At 41.7% G+C, this 15,389-nt stretch overlaps 1 protein-coding gene and 1 long non-coding RNA gene across 17 annotated transcripts in view; one reads left to right on the top strand and one right to left on the bottom strand.

The window, feature by feature from the left end:
* Window positions 1–7,707: 7,707 nt before the first annotated feature.
* Window positions 7,708–9,499, bottom strand: LOC134761384 (uncharacterized). Its single transcript, XR_010139937.1, has 2 exons — window positions 9,130–9,499; window positions 7,708–7,953 (listed from the first exon to the last, which is right to left on the bottom strand). It is a non-coding gene; the product is annotated as an uncharacterized LOC134761384 (long non-coding RNA).
* Window positions 8,817–15,389, top strand: part of CPLANE1 (ciliogenesis and planar polarity effector complex subunit 1) — a 149,939-nt gene continuing 143,366 nt past the window's right edge. For 15 of the 16 annotated variants that reach the window (XR_008525217.2, XR_008525216.2, XR_008525215.2 and 12 more), the window contains exons 1-5: window positions 8,817–9,106; window positions 10,625–10,752; window positions 12,521–12,656; window positions 12,768–12,887; window positions 13,751–13,983. Coding sequence is in view for 12 of the 16 variants with exons in the window: in XM_063724087.1 (XP_063580157.1) it covers window positions 10,672–10,752; window positions 12,521–12,656; window positions 12,768–12,887; window positions 13,751–13,983 (570 nt within the window). In the remaining 4 variants the exon portion in view is untranslated. Of the gene's footprint in view, window positions 9,107–10,624; window positions 10,753–12,520; window positions 12,657–12,767; window positions 12,888–13,750; window positions 13,984–15,389 lie in introns of those variants that run through there. The other variant, XM_063724088.1, reaches the window with a different exon arrangement.

The raw sequence follows: 15,389 nt of genomic DNA, 5'->3' as shown, positions 1-15,389 counted from the left end.
CCAGCAATCTGCCTGCCTTGGCCTCCCAAAGTCCTGGGATTACAAGCGTGAGCCAACATACTTGGCCAAACTCATCAGTTTCTTTATTAGAGTTCTGGAAATTTTTATTTCGTTCATTGATCTTAAAGTTATCAGAAATCTGTGTTCAAGAGTACTTGTTAGGCAGGGAGTGGTGGCTCATGCCTGTGATCCCAGCAATTTGGGAGGCCAAGGCAGGCAGATCATCTGAGGTCAGGAGTTCCAGACCTGCCTGGCCAACATGGTGAAACCCTGTCTTTACTAAAAATACAAAAATTAGCTGGGCGTGTTGGCACATACCTGTAATCCCAGCTACTCCGGAGGCTGAGGCAGGAGAATCGCTTGAACCCAGGAGGCGGAGGTTGCAGTGAGCCGAGACCACGCCATTGCACTCCAGCCTGGGTGACAGGGCGAGGCTGCATCTCAAAGAAAAAAAAAAAAGAAAAGAAAACCCAGTATCATGACTGACAGTGTCATATCAGGACCATTAGACTTTTATAAATTTTTTTTTTTTTTGAAACAGAGTTTCGTTCTTGTCGCCCAGGCTAGAGAGTAATGGAGTGATCTTGGCTCACTGCCATCTCCTCCTCCTGGGTTCAAGCGATTCTCTTGCCTCAGCCTCCCGAGTAGCTGGGATTACAGGCACGCACCACCATGCTTGGTTAATTTTTGTATTTTTAGTAGAGATGGAGTTTCATGTTGGCCAGGCTGGTCTCAAACTCCCAACCTCAGGTGATCTGCCCGCCTTGGCCTCCCAAAGTGCTGGGATTACAGGCATGAGCCACCACTCCCAGCCTATACATTTTATTTTATTTTATTATTTTTTTAGATGGAGTTTCACTCTCGTCACCCATGCTGGAGTGCAATGGCACGATCTCTGCTCACTGCAACCTCTGCCTCCTAGGTTTAAGGGATTCTCCTATCTCAGCCTCCCAAGTAGCTGGGATTACAGGCACTAGCCACCACACCTGGCTAATTTTCATTTTCATTTTTTTTTTTGAGGCAGAGTCTCGCTCTATCGCCCAGGCCAGAGTGCAGTGGCGCGATCTCGGCTCGCTGCAAGCTCCACCTCCTGGGTTCACGCCATTCTCCTGCCTCAGCCTCCCAAGTAACTGGGACTACAGGCGCCTGCCACCACACCCGGCTAATTTTTTTTTTTGTATTTTTAGTACAGACGGGGTTTCACCATATTGGCCAGGATGGTCTCTATCTCTTGACCTCGTGATCCGCCTGCCTAGGCCTCCCAAAGTGCTGGGATTACAGGCGTGAGCCACCGCGCACAGCCAATTTTCACATTTTTAACAGAGATGGGGTTTCATCATGTTGGCCAGGCTTGTCTCGAAGTCCTGACCTCAGGTGATCTGCCCACCTCAGCCTCCCAAAGTGCTGGGATTACAGTTGTGAGCCACTGCACCTGACCAAATTTTATATAATCTTTAGAATACTCATGTTAATAACATATCCATATAAATATAACTTAAAAGTTTCAACACAATAATCAAAATTATGACTAATAACATATTAAATTTTTATGTTTATATAATTTTTGGAACATTTATACTGATAATATACCCATGATGTAACTGAAGGAATATCTAGTATCATTTGTCATTTCACAACGCCTCCTATGCAATTTGCCAAATAAGCCGAATCATTTACTATCTCTATAAGATGAGAGACATATTCTTTGAGGCTTCCCAGGGGCCCAACTAGAAATCCCAATGTTAATTTTGGGCCAAAAAGACTTAGGATTCTGATCCTGGGGAAATTGGCCAATAATGTCAAAAGGTTCAAAACATTCGATTAAAACAGAATCACAGTAAAATAATAATAAAAAGACCAAAAGCAATACAGAAAGTTACATGGATGTAGAAACCTAACCCTTTAAAAGCTCAGTTTTCCAGCTAATAAGAACCCAATAAAGATAATATATGAATTATCTTGATAAAATGTAAAGTCTTGCTGAAATGGATCATTTAAGGCCAGGAGTTCAAAACCAGCCTGGGCGACAGAGCAAGACCCCATCTCAAAAAGCTAAACTAAACTAAGATCTTTGTTTTGTCTTTTTAAAGCCCAGTTACCAAAAAAGTAAAGAAAAATTTCCTACAGTGTAATTGCTTCTCCTTAGGGGAAGCCTGTTTACATAACCTGGAAGTTAAACTTGATGAAAATGGTATTTGAATTAAGTAGACACTGGAATGTGACCAGCATCTTGAATGTACACTATATTATAAAGGAATACAAACAAAAAAACTAGTACCTTGAATAGAAAAATAGCTGGCTCTCGGAAAAAAGCATGGGGAGTTTCCTGGTTACATGGAACAATTCAGACACATCAAGAAAAACCAAGACTAGAGAATCAAGTTACTCTGTAGGAAAACATTGCTTTTGTACACCTTCAAGACAAACATGTCAGCATCAAGCCACAACAGCAGAGTTGGAACCAGTGAAAAAAAGTTATAGGAGTTGATGAAACAGTTGAAGGACAGAGTTATCACTCCAGCCAAGCAAAAAGATATACCTTTTCAAGGAGAGAAATAACAGAGGCCATGATATATGCTCTGCACATCTCATACAGTGAAGTACAGCAAAAGTTGAACTTCTTAGATATAAATCTGAAAAGCTTCAAACAAAATTACCTTAAGAAATGGGGCCAGACATGGTGACTTACGCCTATAATTCTAGCACATTGGCAAGGCTGAGGTGGGAGTATTGCTTGAGGCTCAAGACTAGCCTGAGAGTCCCAGAAAACCTTGCCTGTCTTAATGTTTGAAAAGATCATTCCATTTCTTATTAATTTCTTGAGAGCAAAGAATACTCTACAAATCCTTTCAGGGAATATCAGGAGTTTAGACTATTGTTTTAGCTGATGGCAACCACTCTAATGATGTTTAATTAGCTGTCCTGCACCCACTGCGAAGAATGTTTGTTTTGGCTTGGCCGGGCGCGGTGGCTCACGCCTGTAATCCCAGCACTTTGGGAGGCTGAGGCGGGCAGATCACGAGGTCAGGAAATCGAGACCATCCTGGCTAACACAGTGAAACCCCGTCTCTACTAAAAATACAAAAAAAAAATTAGCCGGGTGCGGTGGCTGGTGCCTGTAGTCCCAGCTACTTGGGAGGCTGAGGCAGGAGAATGGCGTGAATCTGGGGGGCGGAGCTTGCAGTGAGCCGAGATCGGTCACTGCACTCTGGCTTGGGCCAAAGAGCGAGACCCCATCTCAAAAACAAAAAAAAAAACAATGTTTGTTTTGGCTCTTGGAAGATTTTCAGAAACAAGCAAGAGGAAAGAGTCAAACCAAATAAAAATAAACCAAGATAAGAGTTTTTGCCAACATTTTAACCCAGTTGTGCAGATCAAATGAAATATTACACTAGGCATGCAAACCAGAGAAGACATGCCTCACAGACAGAATATAAATTCTGTAGAAACCAAGAGTCCTCAATTCAGAAAGATGCTTGTCTTTATACCAGAAAAGACATACACACAAAACCTTTTATAGTCCCAGAAGGTACACAAGATCTTTTGTTAAGATTGCCTTATCCACACCAGATCCCAAATAAAGTAAAAAAGCTTCTACCTGAAGGAGGGAGGCTCAGCCTGAGAGAAGACTCACCAAGCCAGAAAAGGCAAGCTGTGGAAGTGCAGAGCTCAGAGTTCAAGTGAGTACTGCAAACTGGTTCCAAGCATAGCTGATTCCTTTCAACAGTGAACTTTTCTTCAGATCTCACTTCTGACACCACGTATGTCAATCTAAACAGCAAACAGAGAGAGACTTTCCAAAAGAAAATGATGTTTATTTGAAAATACAGCACTGCAATGGAAATATGCATGCCATAGTAAACTATGTGTGTATGGTTTCTGAAGGAAAAAAAATGAGAATTACATAATTGTTTTGAAATAATTATACTTGGCTACAAAGATCAATAACAAGGGTGACACCAGCCTGAAGTTGAACAGGCAGTTGCTGGGCAGATGTCCTTTCAGAAGCATTTTGTGTTAATGATTGCGATGGCCTTTGTGTGAGGTTGCAGAGTTTTTCTTGCTACCAGCATGTAAATGTGAGAACCCTCTCTTCATGGTCCTCCTCAGCTCTGTTTGTCAGGGTTTTCTTAACATTAGTGACTCTATTTTGACTAAGACAACTTTCTTTCTTTTTTTTTTTGAGACGGACTCTTGCTCTGTCACCCAGGCTGGAGTGCAGTGGCATGATCCTAGCTCACTGCAACCTCCGTCCCCTGGGTTCAGGCAATTCTCCTGACTCACCCTCCTCAGTATCTGGGATTACAGGCGCCTACCACCACGCCAGGCTAATTTTTGTATTTTTAGTACAGACGGGGTTTCATCATGTTGGCCAGGCTGGTCTTGAACTCCTGACCTCAAGTGATCTACCCACTTCGGCCTCCCAAAGTGCTGGGATTACAGGTGTGAGCCACCACGCCCAGTCAGACTATGACAACTTTCACAGTGGTATTTTGTTAAAGTAACCTGAACACACCAAATAAGAATATAGATTATGTATTTATAATTATGTAAATATATACTTATATATTTATAACTGAAGGTTAATTACAAGCACTCTCTTCCCCTCTACCATAAGGGCATATAATGCTTCCTACCACTATCACTATCTTTTTTTTTTTCCTTTTGGAGACGGAGTCTTGCTCTGTCACCTAGGCTGGAGTGTAATGGCGCAATCTTGGCTCACTGCATCCTGTGCCTCCCGGGTTCAAGCGATTCTCCTGCCTCAGCCTTCCAAGTAGTTGGAACTATAGGCCCGCACCATTATGCCCGGCTAATTTTTTTTTTCTTTGAGACGGAGTCTTGCTCTGTTTCCCAGGCTGGAATGTAGTGGCACTATCTTGGCTTACTGCAACCTCCGCCTCCTGGGTTCAAGTGATTCTCCTGTCTCAGCCTCCTGAGTAGATGGGATTACAAGTGTGTGCCACCACGCCTCGCTAATTTTTGTATTTTTAGTAGAGATGGGGGTTTCATCATATTGGCCAGGCTGGTCTCAAACTCCTGACCTCAAGTGATCTCCCCACCTCGGCCTCCCAAAGTGCTGGGATTACAGGCGTGAGCCACTGCACCCAGCCCACTATCACTATTGATCCACTTTGTAGGTTGATTAGAATGAGAGAAAGAAAATCTGCAAGATAGAACATTTATAAGAAAGAGACTTAGGTACCAAAAAAAAAAAAAAAGGAAGTACCATTATTTGTCAACATAAAGACTTCCCCTTCTATATACTGGGATAGAGGCTCATAAAGGATGCTCAATTTTAGGAAAAAAACAACTATATTTTCTTTGTAAGATGTGTAAATTTGCCATCATCTCACTTACCACAAAGGAAGCCAGCCTGAAGACAAAGGACAGAGTGAAGAGAATTAAAGAAAAATTGAACAAGGGTCCTGCCCCATCAAACTTGCATGAAACCTGCTGAACCTCTGCATCAATGAGCCAATCAGCTGGAATTACAAGTGGTGCCACCACGCTCAGCTAATTTTTGTATTTTGAGTAGAGATGGGGTTTCACCATGTTGTCCAGGCTGGTCTCGAACTCCTGACCTCAAGTGATCCATCCACCTCAGCCTCCCAAAGTGCTGGGATTACAGGTGTGAGCCACCATGCCCGGCCCAGAATGTATATTTTAACAAGTTCCCCAGGTGATCCATACGTACATTAAAATTTGAGAAATACCATTGTATTAGGCTGTTCTTGCATTGCTATAAAGAAATACCAGAGACTGGGTAATTTACAGGAAAATAAGTTTACGTGTCTCATGGTTCTACAGGATGTATAGGAACCATAGCGCTGATATCTGCTTCTGGCGGGGGCCTCAGGAAGCTTTTACTCATGGCAGAAGGCAAAGTGGGAGCGCGTAAGTCACATGGCAAAAGCAGGAACACAGGCGGGGGGAGGTGCCACGCTTTTTTTAAAAAGAGAGTCTTGCTTTGTCACACAGGCCAGAGTGCAGTGGCACAATCTCAGCTCACTGCAGCCTCTGCCTCCCAGATTCAAACGATTCTCATGCCTCAGCCTCCCGAGGTGCCACACACTTTTAAACAACCAGATCTCATGAGAACTCACTCACTATCATGAAGACAGCACCAAGGAATTGTGCTAAACCATTCACAAGAAATTCACCCTCATGATCCGATCACCTCCCACCAGGCCCCACATCCAACACTGGGAATTACAATTCAACATGAGATTTAGGTAGGAACAAATATCCAGGCTATATCTACTGTTTTCTTTGGGTTTGCATAGCATGTTCTTCATTCATTGCTAGTAAAATACTCATCTGTCTCCCACTAAACCTGTGATATTCTTCAAAGCAGGAAATCTGTATTATTACTTTTTGTATTCTGACCACTGCTAGTTGTCCACCAAAACCATTTTCTCAGTCTTTCTGGGTACAGTGCTAATCTACATTTCCCAGGCTTACTTGCAGTTAGGTGTGATCATGTGACTAAGTTATCTCCAGTGGAATGTAAGCAGAAATATTGTGTACTATTTCTGGGCCCAGGTCTTAAAGACTGTGGGCAAGCTCACTGTTTTTTCCCTTCTCTTTGACTGGAATCTTAGTTTACAGGGTCTCAGTTGCACTAGCTACATTTCACATGCTCAGTAGCACTTTTGGCTAATGGTTACCATATTAAGACAGAGCAGACATAGAACATTTTCATCATTACAGAAATTTATATTGGCTAGGAGCACCCTAGAGAGAATATCTACAATCTGTCAGATACCCCAGAATCATTACAATAAATCACCTCTGTTACTTAGGCTAATCAGATTTGATTTTACTATATGCTTTCAAAAGGAACTCAGTTATTATATATCTGGCACTATAACTATACCTACTAAACACTAAATCTGATGGGACAATTCTCAGGCTTATTTCTATTTGACGTTTATCAGTTTTTTACCTGGTCAACCATTCCCTTGGATCTCTTCTACCCCTGACATTCTCTCATAAGAATTGGTATGCTGGCGGGCCGCGGTGGCTCACGCCTCTAATCCCAGCCCTTTGGGAGACCAAGGCGGGTGAATCACGAGGTCAGGAGTTCAAGACCAGCCTGGCCAACATAGTGAAACCCCGTCTCTACTAAAAATATGAAAATTAGTTGGGCATGGTGGTGGGCGCCTGTAATCCCAGCTACTTGGGAGGCTGAGGCAGGAGAATCGCTTGAACCCGGGAGGCAGAGGTTGCAGTGAGCGGAGATCGTGCAACTGCACTCCACCCTGGGCGACAATGTGAGACTCTGTCTCAAAAAAAAAAAAAAAAAAAAGAATTGGTATCCTCCACAAAATCTCTTACCAATATATACTAAAGAGAGATGACCCTTAAAAAGTGCAGAGAGGGTGAAGGGGAGACTGATGCTTATTTTACACATTCTGTGTTCCCAAGCCTCCCATCGAGCTTCTGAACCATGCATCTAAATTGTTCACTAGATAGCTCCAGAGGCATCGCAAAATGGATGTGCTTCAAAATGAAACTATTCCTCATTCAAAACCTAGCTTAGTTTTGAACCTTCCCATCGCCCAGATAGAGAAAATGGACCTGCGCATACTGCAATCATGGTATTTATGACTGCACTGTAACTTAAGTGTGTGACTCTCTTTTGAATAGGGACAACATCATCTTCCCCTCTTTATACCTAGCATAGTGTCTGACACACGTAAGTGCTCAATGATTTTTATTTTAGCAAATTGTAGTCATTTCCATACATTATTTTTTACAGTAAACATTGCCGGATACATTTCCATACGTTTTTAAAGAATAGAGGAGGAGGAAGAGGAGGGAAAAAAAGGAAAATAAATAAATAAACGTGTGCAGCAATCAACTCCAGAATCACACCAATATTTCTAGGTCTAATGGCCACACAGCAAAATCAGCCTCAGTTATCCCATTGTTTTCGTATCTTAAGACCTAAAAATGAGAACACAGAATTATGGGAATAGGTTAGGATTTCTCAGTTTCCAAATTTTTGTGTGAGACTTTTATGCTAACTCTAGCACGGCTTATGTAAAATGTTCGTGATTTGGGGGTAGATCCAAACCACCTCAGATCTATAACCTCTGAGATAAGTGGGGCTGAGCTGCCAGAATGCCATCCGCCATTTATCCCACCCAGAGACACAGGGGTAATTGTGGTTCTGATGCAGCCAGTTCTCCTACCCCGTAACGCTTATTTGCTAAAATAAACCAACCTAAGAGCTAGCTATCCAATGTAGAGGGCAGGGCCATTTTCGGTGCAGAACATACCTGGCCTAGCCAAGGGTGACAAGGTCCTGCCTTTAAAAACAGGCCAGTCACATAAAAGAGTGAAGATGGGCGCATGTGGAGGAGGACAACAGGCCACTGCCTGCGGCCTTCACATTTAACCTACACAAAAATGCTTTTCCAGGTGAGCAGAGCTCTCGGGCTGCCCGCTTGTGACCCCTGCTCCTGTCAGTCACGAGAACAGGGCGAAGGAGGCGAAAACAGTGAGGGAAATAAGTCCGTAGGACAGTGAGTTCGGAAAATGCCTTCTTCAGTGTTCCAAGGTGCCCACGTGAACTGGGGAGGGCAGAGCAAAACCCCTTATTTTCGGGTCTGTGCAGGGTCCCCACTAGGAAGGGGCAGCCCTTGAGTTCCATGTTGGTCGGTTATTAAGCGGCTCCCCCGCGAAGCCCCGCCCAATGCCTGTGCGCTCAAACTAGGAGCGTCCGAGGAACGCGTGAACTGGGAGAAGTGTACTGAGGGGGCCCGGCGGCCGCTGAGAAGGGGAGCGCGCGGGAGGAGGGGCGAGGAACGCGGAGGCGGGCGCGGCTGGCAGCTTAGAGGGCCCGGGCGGAGGCCTGAGAGCAGGGCCTGAGGGGCGGAGGACGGGGGAGACCCGCCCGCGGCGTTCCCGGCCGGCTCTGAGCAGGCGCCGTAGCAGCGCCCGCGCCCCCTGCTTGCCCTCCGCCGTAGCCAGGACGCAGGCTCGCGTCAGGGCTGGCGGTAGGGCCCGCAGCCGTCGGCCTGGAGTCTTCACCCCGCGCAGTCGGCCTCGCCGAGCCTTCTCGCGCCGGACTGGCCGGGCCCTGCCCCTGGCGGAGGTAACTGCCCGCGGATTCCTTACCCCGTGATCCTGGCCTCCTCGTACGCTCCCCGGACCTGGGCGTCCTCAGCCTCGCCTCATCTACTCTTCTGTCGGGCGGGTCCGCGACCTCTCGCCTCCCGGGCCGTTTCCCGCCGCACCCGGCCCTGGTACATCCCCACTACCCAGTCCGGGCCCTTCGTCGCTCTGGGCCTACCCTAGCCTCCCAGCGTCGCCTGCTGACGGAGCGCGGGAGCCCCGAGGGGCCGGGGTCGCCCGGCCGGCGTGGGCGGTGCCAGGCTCGGGCCACACCTCGGCACCGGACCCGAGCCCCCCAGCTTCTCGAGCAGGATCCGGAGGAATAGAACGTCAATTTTCGTCGCTCTTAGCAATTTTAAGGTTGACTAATGGATTTGGGGCATGTCAGTGCATAAAGTTCCCAGTCTTTTTTCACTCAATAATTTTAGCAGCACTGATACTGTTGACTGGATTTGTTATTTCATTAGGAGCTGCAAATGATGCTTTTCTAATGCCGGCGTTCCTCTTGCATTTGGTTAACCCTTTTGAAAGAATTTATTTTATTTGTAGTTTTATTTATTTATTTTTGAGCCGGAGTCTTCGCTGCGTTGCCCACGCCGGAGTGCGTGGCACAATCACAGGCACAATCACAGCTCACTGCAGCCTCGAACTCTCCTGTCCTCAAGCGATCTTCTCATCTCAGCCTCCGTGCTGGCTGATAGCTAGCATCTTGATAGATCTTTGTGTGCTGTCCCTGAGTAGTTTTTCTTTTAAAGCTATTTTATTAAAAAAAAAAAAAACAACAAGAAACAAACCCAGCTATTTTGGCCGGGAACAGTGGATCACGCCTGTAATCCCAGCACTTTGGGAGGCTGAGTCGGGCGGATCACCCAAGGTCAGGGGTTCGAGACCAGCCTGGCCAACATGGTGAAACCCGGTTTCTACTAAAAATACAAAAAAATTAGCCCAGTGTGGTGGTGCATGCCTGTGATCCCAGCTACTCGGGAGGCTGAGGCAAGAGAATCGCTTGAACCTGGGAGGCGGAGGTTGCAGTGTGAGCTGAGATCGCGCCACTGCACTCCAGCCTGGGCGACAATAGCAAAACTTCAACTCGGAAATAAAATATAAATCAAAACTTTATGAAAATTGTCAGTTAAGATCTTCAGTGGTCTATGCGCAGTGGATCATGCCTGTTATCCCACCACTTTGGGAGGACGAAGTGGATGGATCACTTGAAGTCAGGAGTTTGAGACCAGCCTGGCCAACATTGTGAAACCCCATCTCTACTTAAAAAAAAAAAATTAGCCAGGCGTGGTGGCACACCCTAGTAGTCCCAGCTACTCGGGAGGCTAACGCAGGAGAATCACTTGAATCCGGGAGGTGGAGGTTACAGTGAGCTGAGATCGCACCACTGCACTCCAGCTGGGGCAACAGAACGAAACTCTGTCTCAAAAAAAAAAAAAAAAAATGCCCAGTGAATATTATGGATCATTTATTTTATTACTATTATTGTTTACAGAATCTTGGAACTGTTTTACTTGATTGGTCATTGATAGCTTAACAAACATGGAGATAAGATTAGAAATCTTGACATCAACAGGTATTAAGCAGAAAAAACCATGGCCACGTGTCTCCTGGTTGGGAAAGGTAGGTTTTTCTTTATTCATGCAATACCAGTTTTATATATGTTATATGTGTGTTTTGCCTGTAATATAGGAGTATTCTATGATCTTAAATAAAACATCATCTATTGGAGGAGGATCTACAGGAGGATCACCTACCTGCACACTCAACAGGGTTTTGTGTGTGTTTTGTTTTTATTATAATGAGCAAGTTAGCTTTTCCAGAATGTTAAGTGGTTTGTTTAGAAGATTTTTACTTAAACTTTTTTTTTCATATTATGTTTAAGTCAAATTTAAGTTAAGTTGAGATGGCATATATCAAAATGGAATATTTAATGTCCTGAGCTTTCCTTTACTGGAACAGTTAATGGAGTGTTTCCTCCTATTGTGGTTTTCATGATTGTGCTATGAAGTGTTCTTGGAAACTAGGATGGAAGAAATGGGCCACAATACGTTTGTAATCCAGGAATGCCATTCATAATATATGGCATAGATTCCCCACTTAGGGAAAGTAGGCAACCCTACTTTATTTGTGATGATTATTGAAATAAAGTGTTAAATTTCCTGTGAGAAATTATACCACTAACTCCCCTGGAACAGGAGTTCTCAAACTATCAGAACTATCTGGAGAGGTGGTTAAAACACAGATTGCTGGGCCCTGTTCCCAAAGTTTTCAGTTAATTAGGTCGGCGGTAGGGTTGGATATCTTGTATTTTTGTATTTTTATTTTTTGAGATGGAGTCTCGCTCTGTTGCCCAGGCTGGAGCGCAATGGCATCCTCTCGGCTCACTGCAACCTCAGCCTCCCAGGTTCAAGCGATTGTCCTGCCTCAGCCTCCTGAATAGCTGGGATTACAGACGCATGCCACCATGCCCAGCTAATTTTTGTATTTTTAGTAGAGACTAGGGGTTTCACCATGTTGGTCAGGCTGGTCTTGAACTCCTCACTTCTGAGGTGTTGCTGATGCTGCTGGCTCAGTTATACCTTGAAAATCACTGCCTTAGAATATATGAAAACAAAGTTAACTCAAAACAGCCTACTTTTTCTAGGTAATAAAAAATGAGCAGGGTCATGGATTTATGAATTTCAGAAGCTATATCTATTTTAATCTAAATAATTTAAAAACTTGCTCATACTACTGTTAAAATTGATGAGAGTCAGGTTCAGTGGTATGCACCCCGTGGTCCCAGCTACTCAGGAGGCTAAGGCAAGAGGATCGCTTGAGCCCAGGAGTTCTGGGCTGCAGTGTGCTATACCGATTAGGTGTCTGCACTAAATTCGGTATCAATATGATGACCTCCCGAGATCAAGGGGCTGGGGTAAGCACCAGGTTGCCTAAGAATGGTGAACTGGTCCAGGTCAGAAATGGGCCAGGTCAAAACTCTCATGCTTATTAGTAGTGGGATAGTGCCTGTAAATATCTACTCCACTTAAGGCTGGGTAACAAAGTGAGACCTCAGCTCTTAAAAAAAAAAAAAAAAAAAAAGATTAAAAAGTAGATAAGCCAGTTTTGGCTAGCAGAATTAGAAGACACTCCTATAATTTTAAACTTCAAAGAAATTGAAATACAACTATTAGGTAACCTTACCTATTAATTCTAACGAGGTATTTTAAAACAATTCAAAATGTTCAGGTTACTATAGAGTATTAAGCTTAGTGTTCATTTTATGATTTGTGGTACAAATAGATAATCTTTCTTAAATGTCGCTTTGATTTCTGGGATAATTTATTTAGGCAGTAAGTTGAGTTAATTTCTGGCACCTCTTGAGTCCTTCACATGTTTCTTCTCTTAGGAAAAAGAAGCCGTTTTTCTTTTGGATGATAAATTCATAAATGAAATTAATTTGCTATCAGGAAAGATAAAGAAGAAAATTCCTAGTCTGCAGCCTTTCTTGAAGGATGTTATTGTCCTAACAACGTCCAGTAATGGTTAAGTAGTACTGATATTTTCAAATGGCTAAAACTATATTTTTTAATAACTTAGTGTGATGTTAAAGGAAATACTAGATTGTAAGTATTGCATTTCATTTTTGGAAACAGATGCCTGGCTGGCTGGGGTACTAACTACAGGAGAGCTTTTCCTTTGGAACAAAGATCAAGATTGTTTGAAAACTATACCAATAACTGAAAAGCCTAAGGAAATGATCAAAGCTACAGTCGGTGGGAATTTTTTTTATTTGTTTAAATTGGTTTGACTAGGAAAAATAGGAAAAGAGGATGAAACATTTTTCTGTTACTGTCTTGAAAATGTATTTCTGTATATGTGCATATGTATATCTGTGTGTGTGTATATATATATATAGTTTTGGTTATGTTTATCTGTGATACTGAGACTCAACTTGAAGAAGAAAATTCTGGCATGCCTAACATTTCTGTGATAATAATAGGTTTCTAATATCACATAATAAATACTTGATAAATGTTGCTATTTTTTGTACTTTTTTTTCTTTTTCTTTTTTTTTTTTTGAGACGGAGTCTCGCTCTGTCGCCCAGGCTGGAGTGCAGTGGCGCGATCTCGGCTCACTGCAAGCTCCGCCTCCGGGGTCCACGCCATTCTCCTGCCTCAGCCTCCCGAGTAGCTGGGACTACAGGCACCTGCCACCACGCCCGGCTAATTTTTTTGTATTTTTAGTAGAGACGGGGTTTCACCGTGTTAGCTAGGATGGTCTTGATCTCCTGACCTCGTGATCCACCCAGCTTTTTTTTTCTTTTTTAGAGACAGGAGACAGGATCTTGTTCTGTCACTCAGGCTGAAGTATAGTGGCATGATCATAGCTCACTGCAGCTTTGACCTTTTGGGCTCAAGCGATCCGTCTCCTTAAGCCTCCCAAAGTGCTGGGATTACAGGCATGAGCTGCCATGCCTGGATTGTATTTTTAATTTTTTGCTAGTGCCTTAGTTTTGACATCCTGAATGGTAACTTTTTTTTTTTTTTATTATTGTAAGAATACATAAATTATGTACTTTCTTGTGGGGAATTCAGACTTCGGAGGCTTAATTACTTTTTTTTGTTACTTTTTTAGCAAGCTCTTTGAGACCGTACTTGTATGTATCTGGAAATGGGAAAAGAATTGTGCTCATAACACCTTCCGGATGCATATTTCTTTGGGAATATTTGGAATTAAAGAATATTTTATCTTCTAAAAGCCTTTCATTGGCGGGTCGGTGGTCCCAGGTCATACCTGAAGAAGCAGTTCTCTTGCCTTCCACCGAAGATAAAGAAGCTGTAGTGAATGCTGTTTTTATAAAAAATGAGGTAAAATCAGTCTCAGACTCTATCTGTGAAGCAAATAGGCAGAGTGTGTAATGGTATAACTATATATCTTTAATCACCATAAATTTTCATAGTAATTGTGAAATTCTTGTATGGACAATATATTTTTATATTTCTTGGGTCACATTTTTTAAAAGTGTTTATTAAAAGTAGTTTTAACTTAGAACTCCTTTTCTCTATCCTTGATTTAAAAATATAGCTTGTTATGCTGGGCGCGGTGGCTCACGCCTGTATTCCCAGCACTTTGGGAGGCTGAGGCGGGTGGATCACCTGAGGTCGAGAGTTCAAGACCAGCCTGACCAACATGGAGAAACCCCGTCTCTGCTAAAAATACAAAATTATCTGGGCATGGTGGCGCATGCCTGTAATCCCAGCTACTCAGGAGGCTGAGGCAGGAGAATCGCTTGAACCCGGGAGGCGGAGGTTGCGGTGAGCTGAGATCATGCCATTACACTCCAGCCTGGGCAACAAGAGTGAAACTCCGTCTCAAAAAAAAAAAAGAAAGTATAATATATAATATATATACATGTATATAATATATATTGTATATATAATATATTATATGGTATATTATATATTATGTAGTATATATTATGTATATTACGTATGTATATATTATATATACGTATATATTATATACGTATATATAATATATATAATATATGTAATATATAATATATTATATATCATATAATATACCATATAATATATTATATATACATATAATATATAATATATTATAAATATATTATACATTTATATATTATATGTATATATTATTTATAATATATGTATATGTATATATTATACATTATATATAATGTATATGTATTATATATAATGTATATATTATACATTATATGTAATGTATATATTATACATTATATGTAATGTATATATTATACATTATATGTAATGTATATATTATATAGAATGTATATGTATTATATAGAATGTATATAATATATAGAATGTATATAATATATAGAATGTATATATTATATAGAATGTATATAATATATAGAATGTATATAATATATTATATAGAATGTATATAATATATAGAATGTATATAATATATAGAATGTATATAATATATTATATAGAATGTATATAATATATTATATAGAATGTATATAATATATTATATAGAATGTATATAATATATTATATAGAATGTATATAATATATTATATAGAATGTATATAATATATTATATAGAATGTATATAATATATAGAATGTATATAATATATAGAATGTATATTATATGTTATATAGAATGTATATTATATGTTATATAGAATGTATATTATATAATGTATATATTTTATATATTATATAATATATAATGTATATATGGTATATATTACATATATTTTGTATATA

The sequence above is a fragment of the Pongo abelii genome, chromosome 4 (assembly GCF_028885655.2).
Source record: "Pongo abelii isolate AG06213 chromosome 4, NHGRI_mPonAbe1-v2.0_pri, whole genome shotgun sequence".
NCBI classification, from domain to species: Eukaryota; Metazoa; Chordata; class Mammalia; order Primates; family Hominidae; genus Pongo; species Pongo abelii.
Note: the sequence above shows the minus strand (reverse complement) of the source record. Positions and strands in the feature narration are given on the sequence as shown.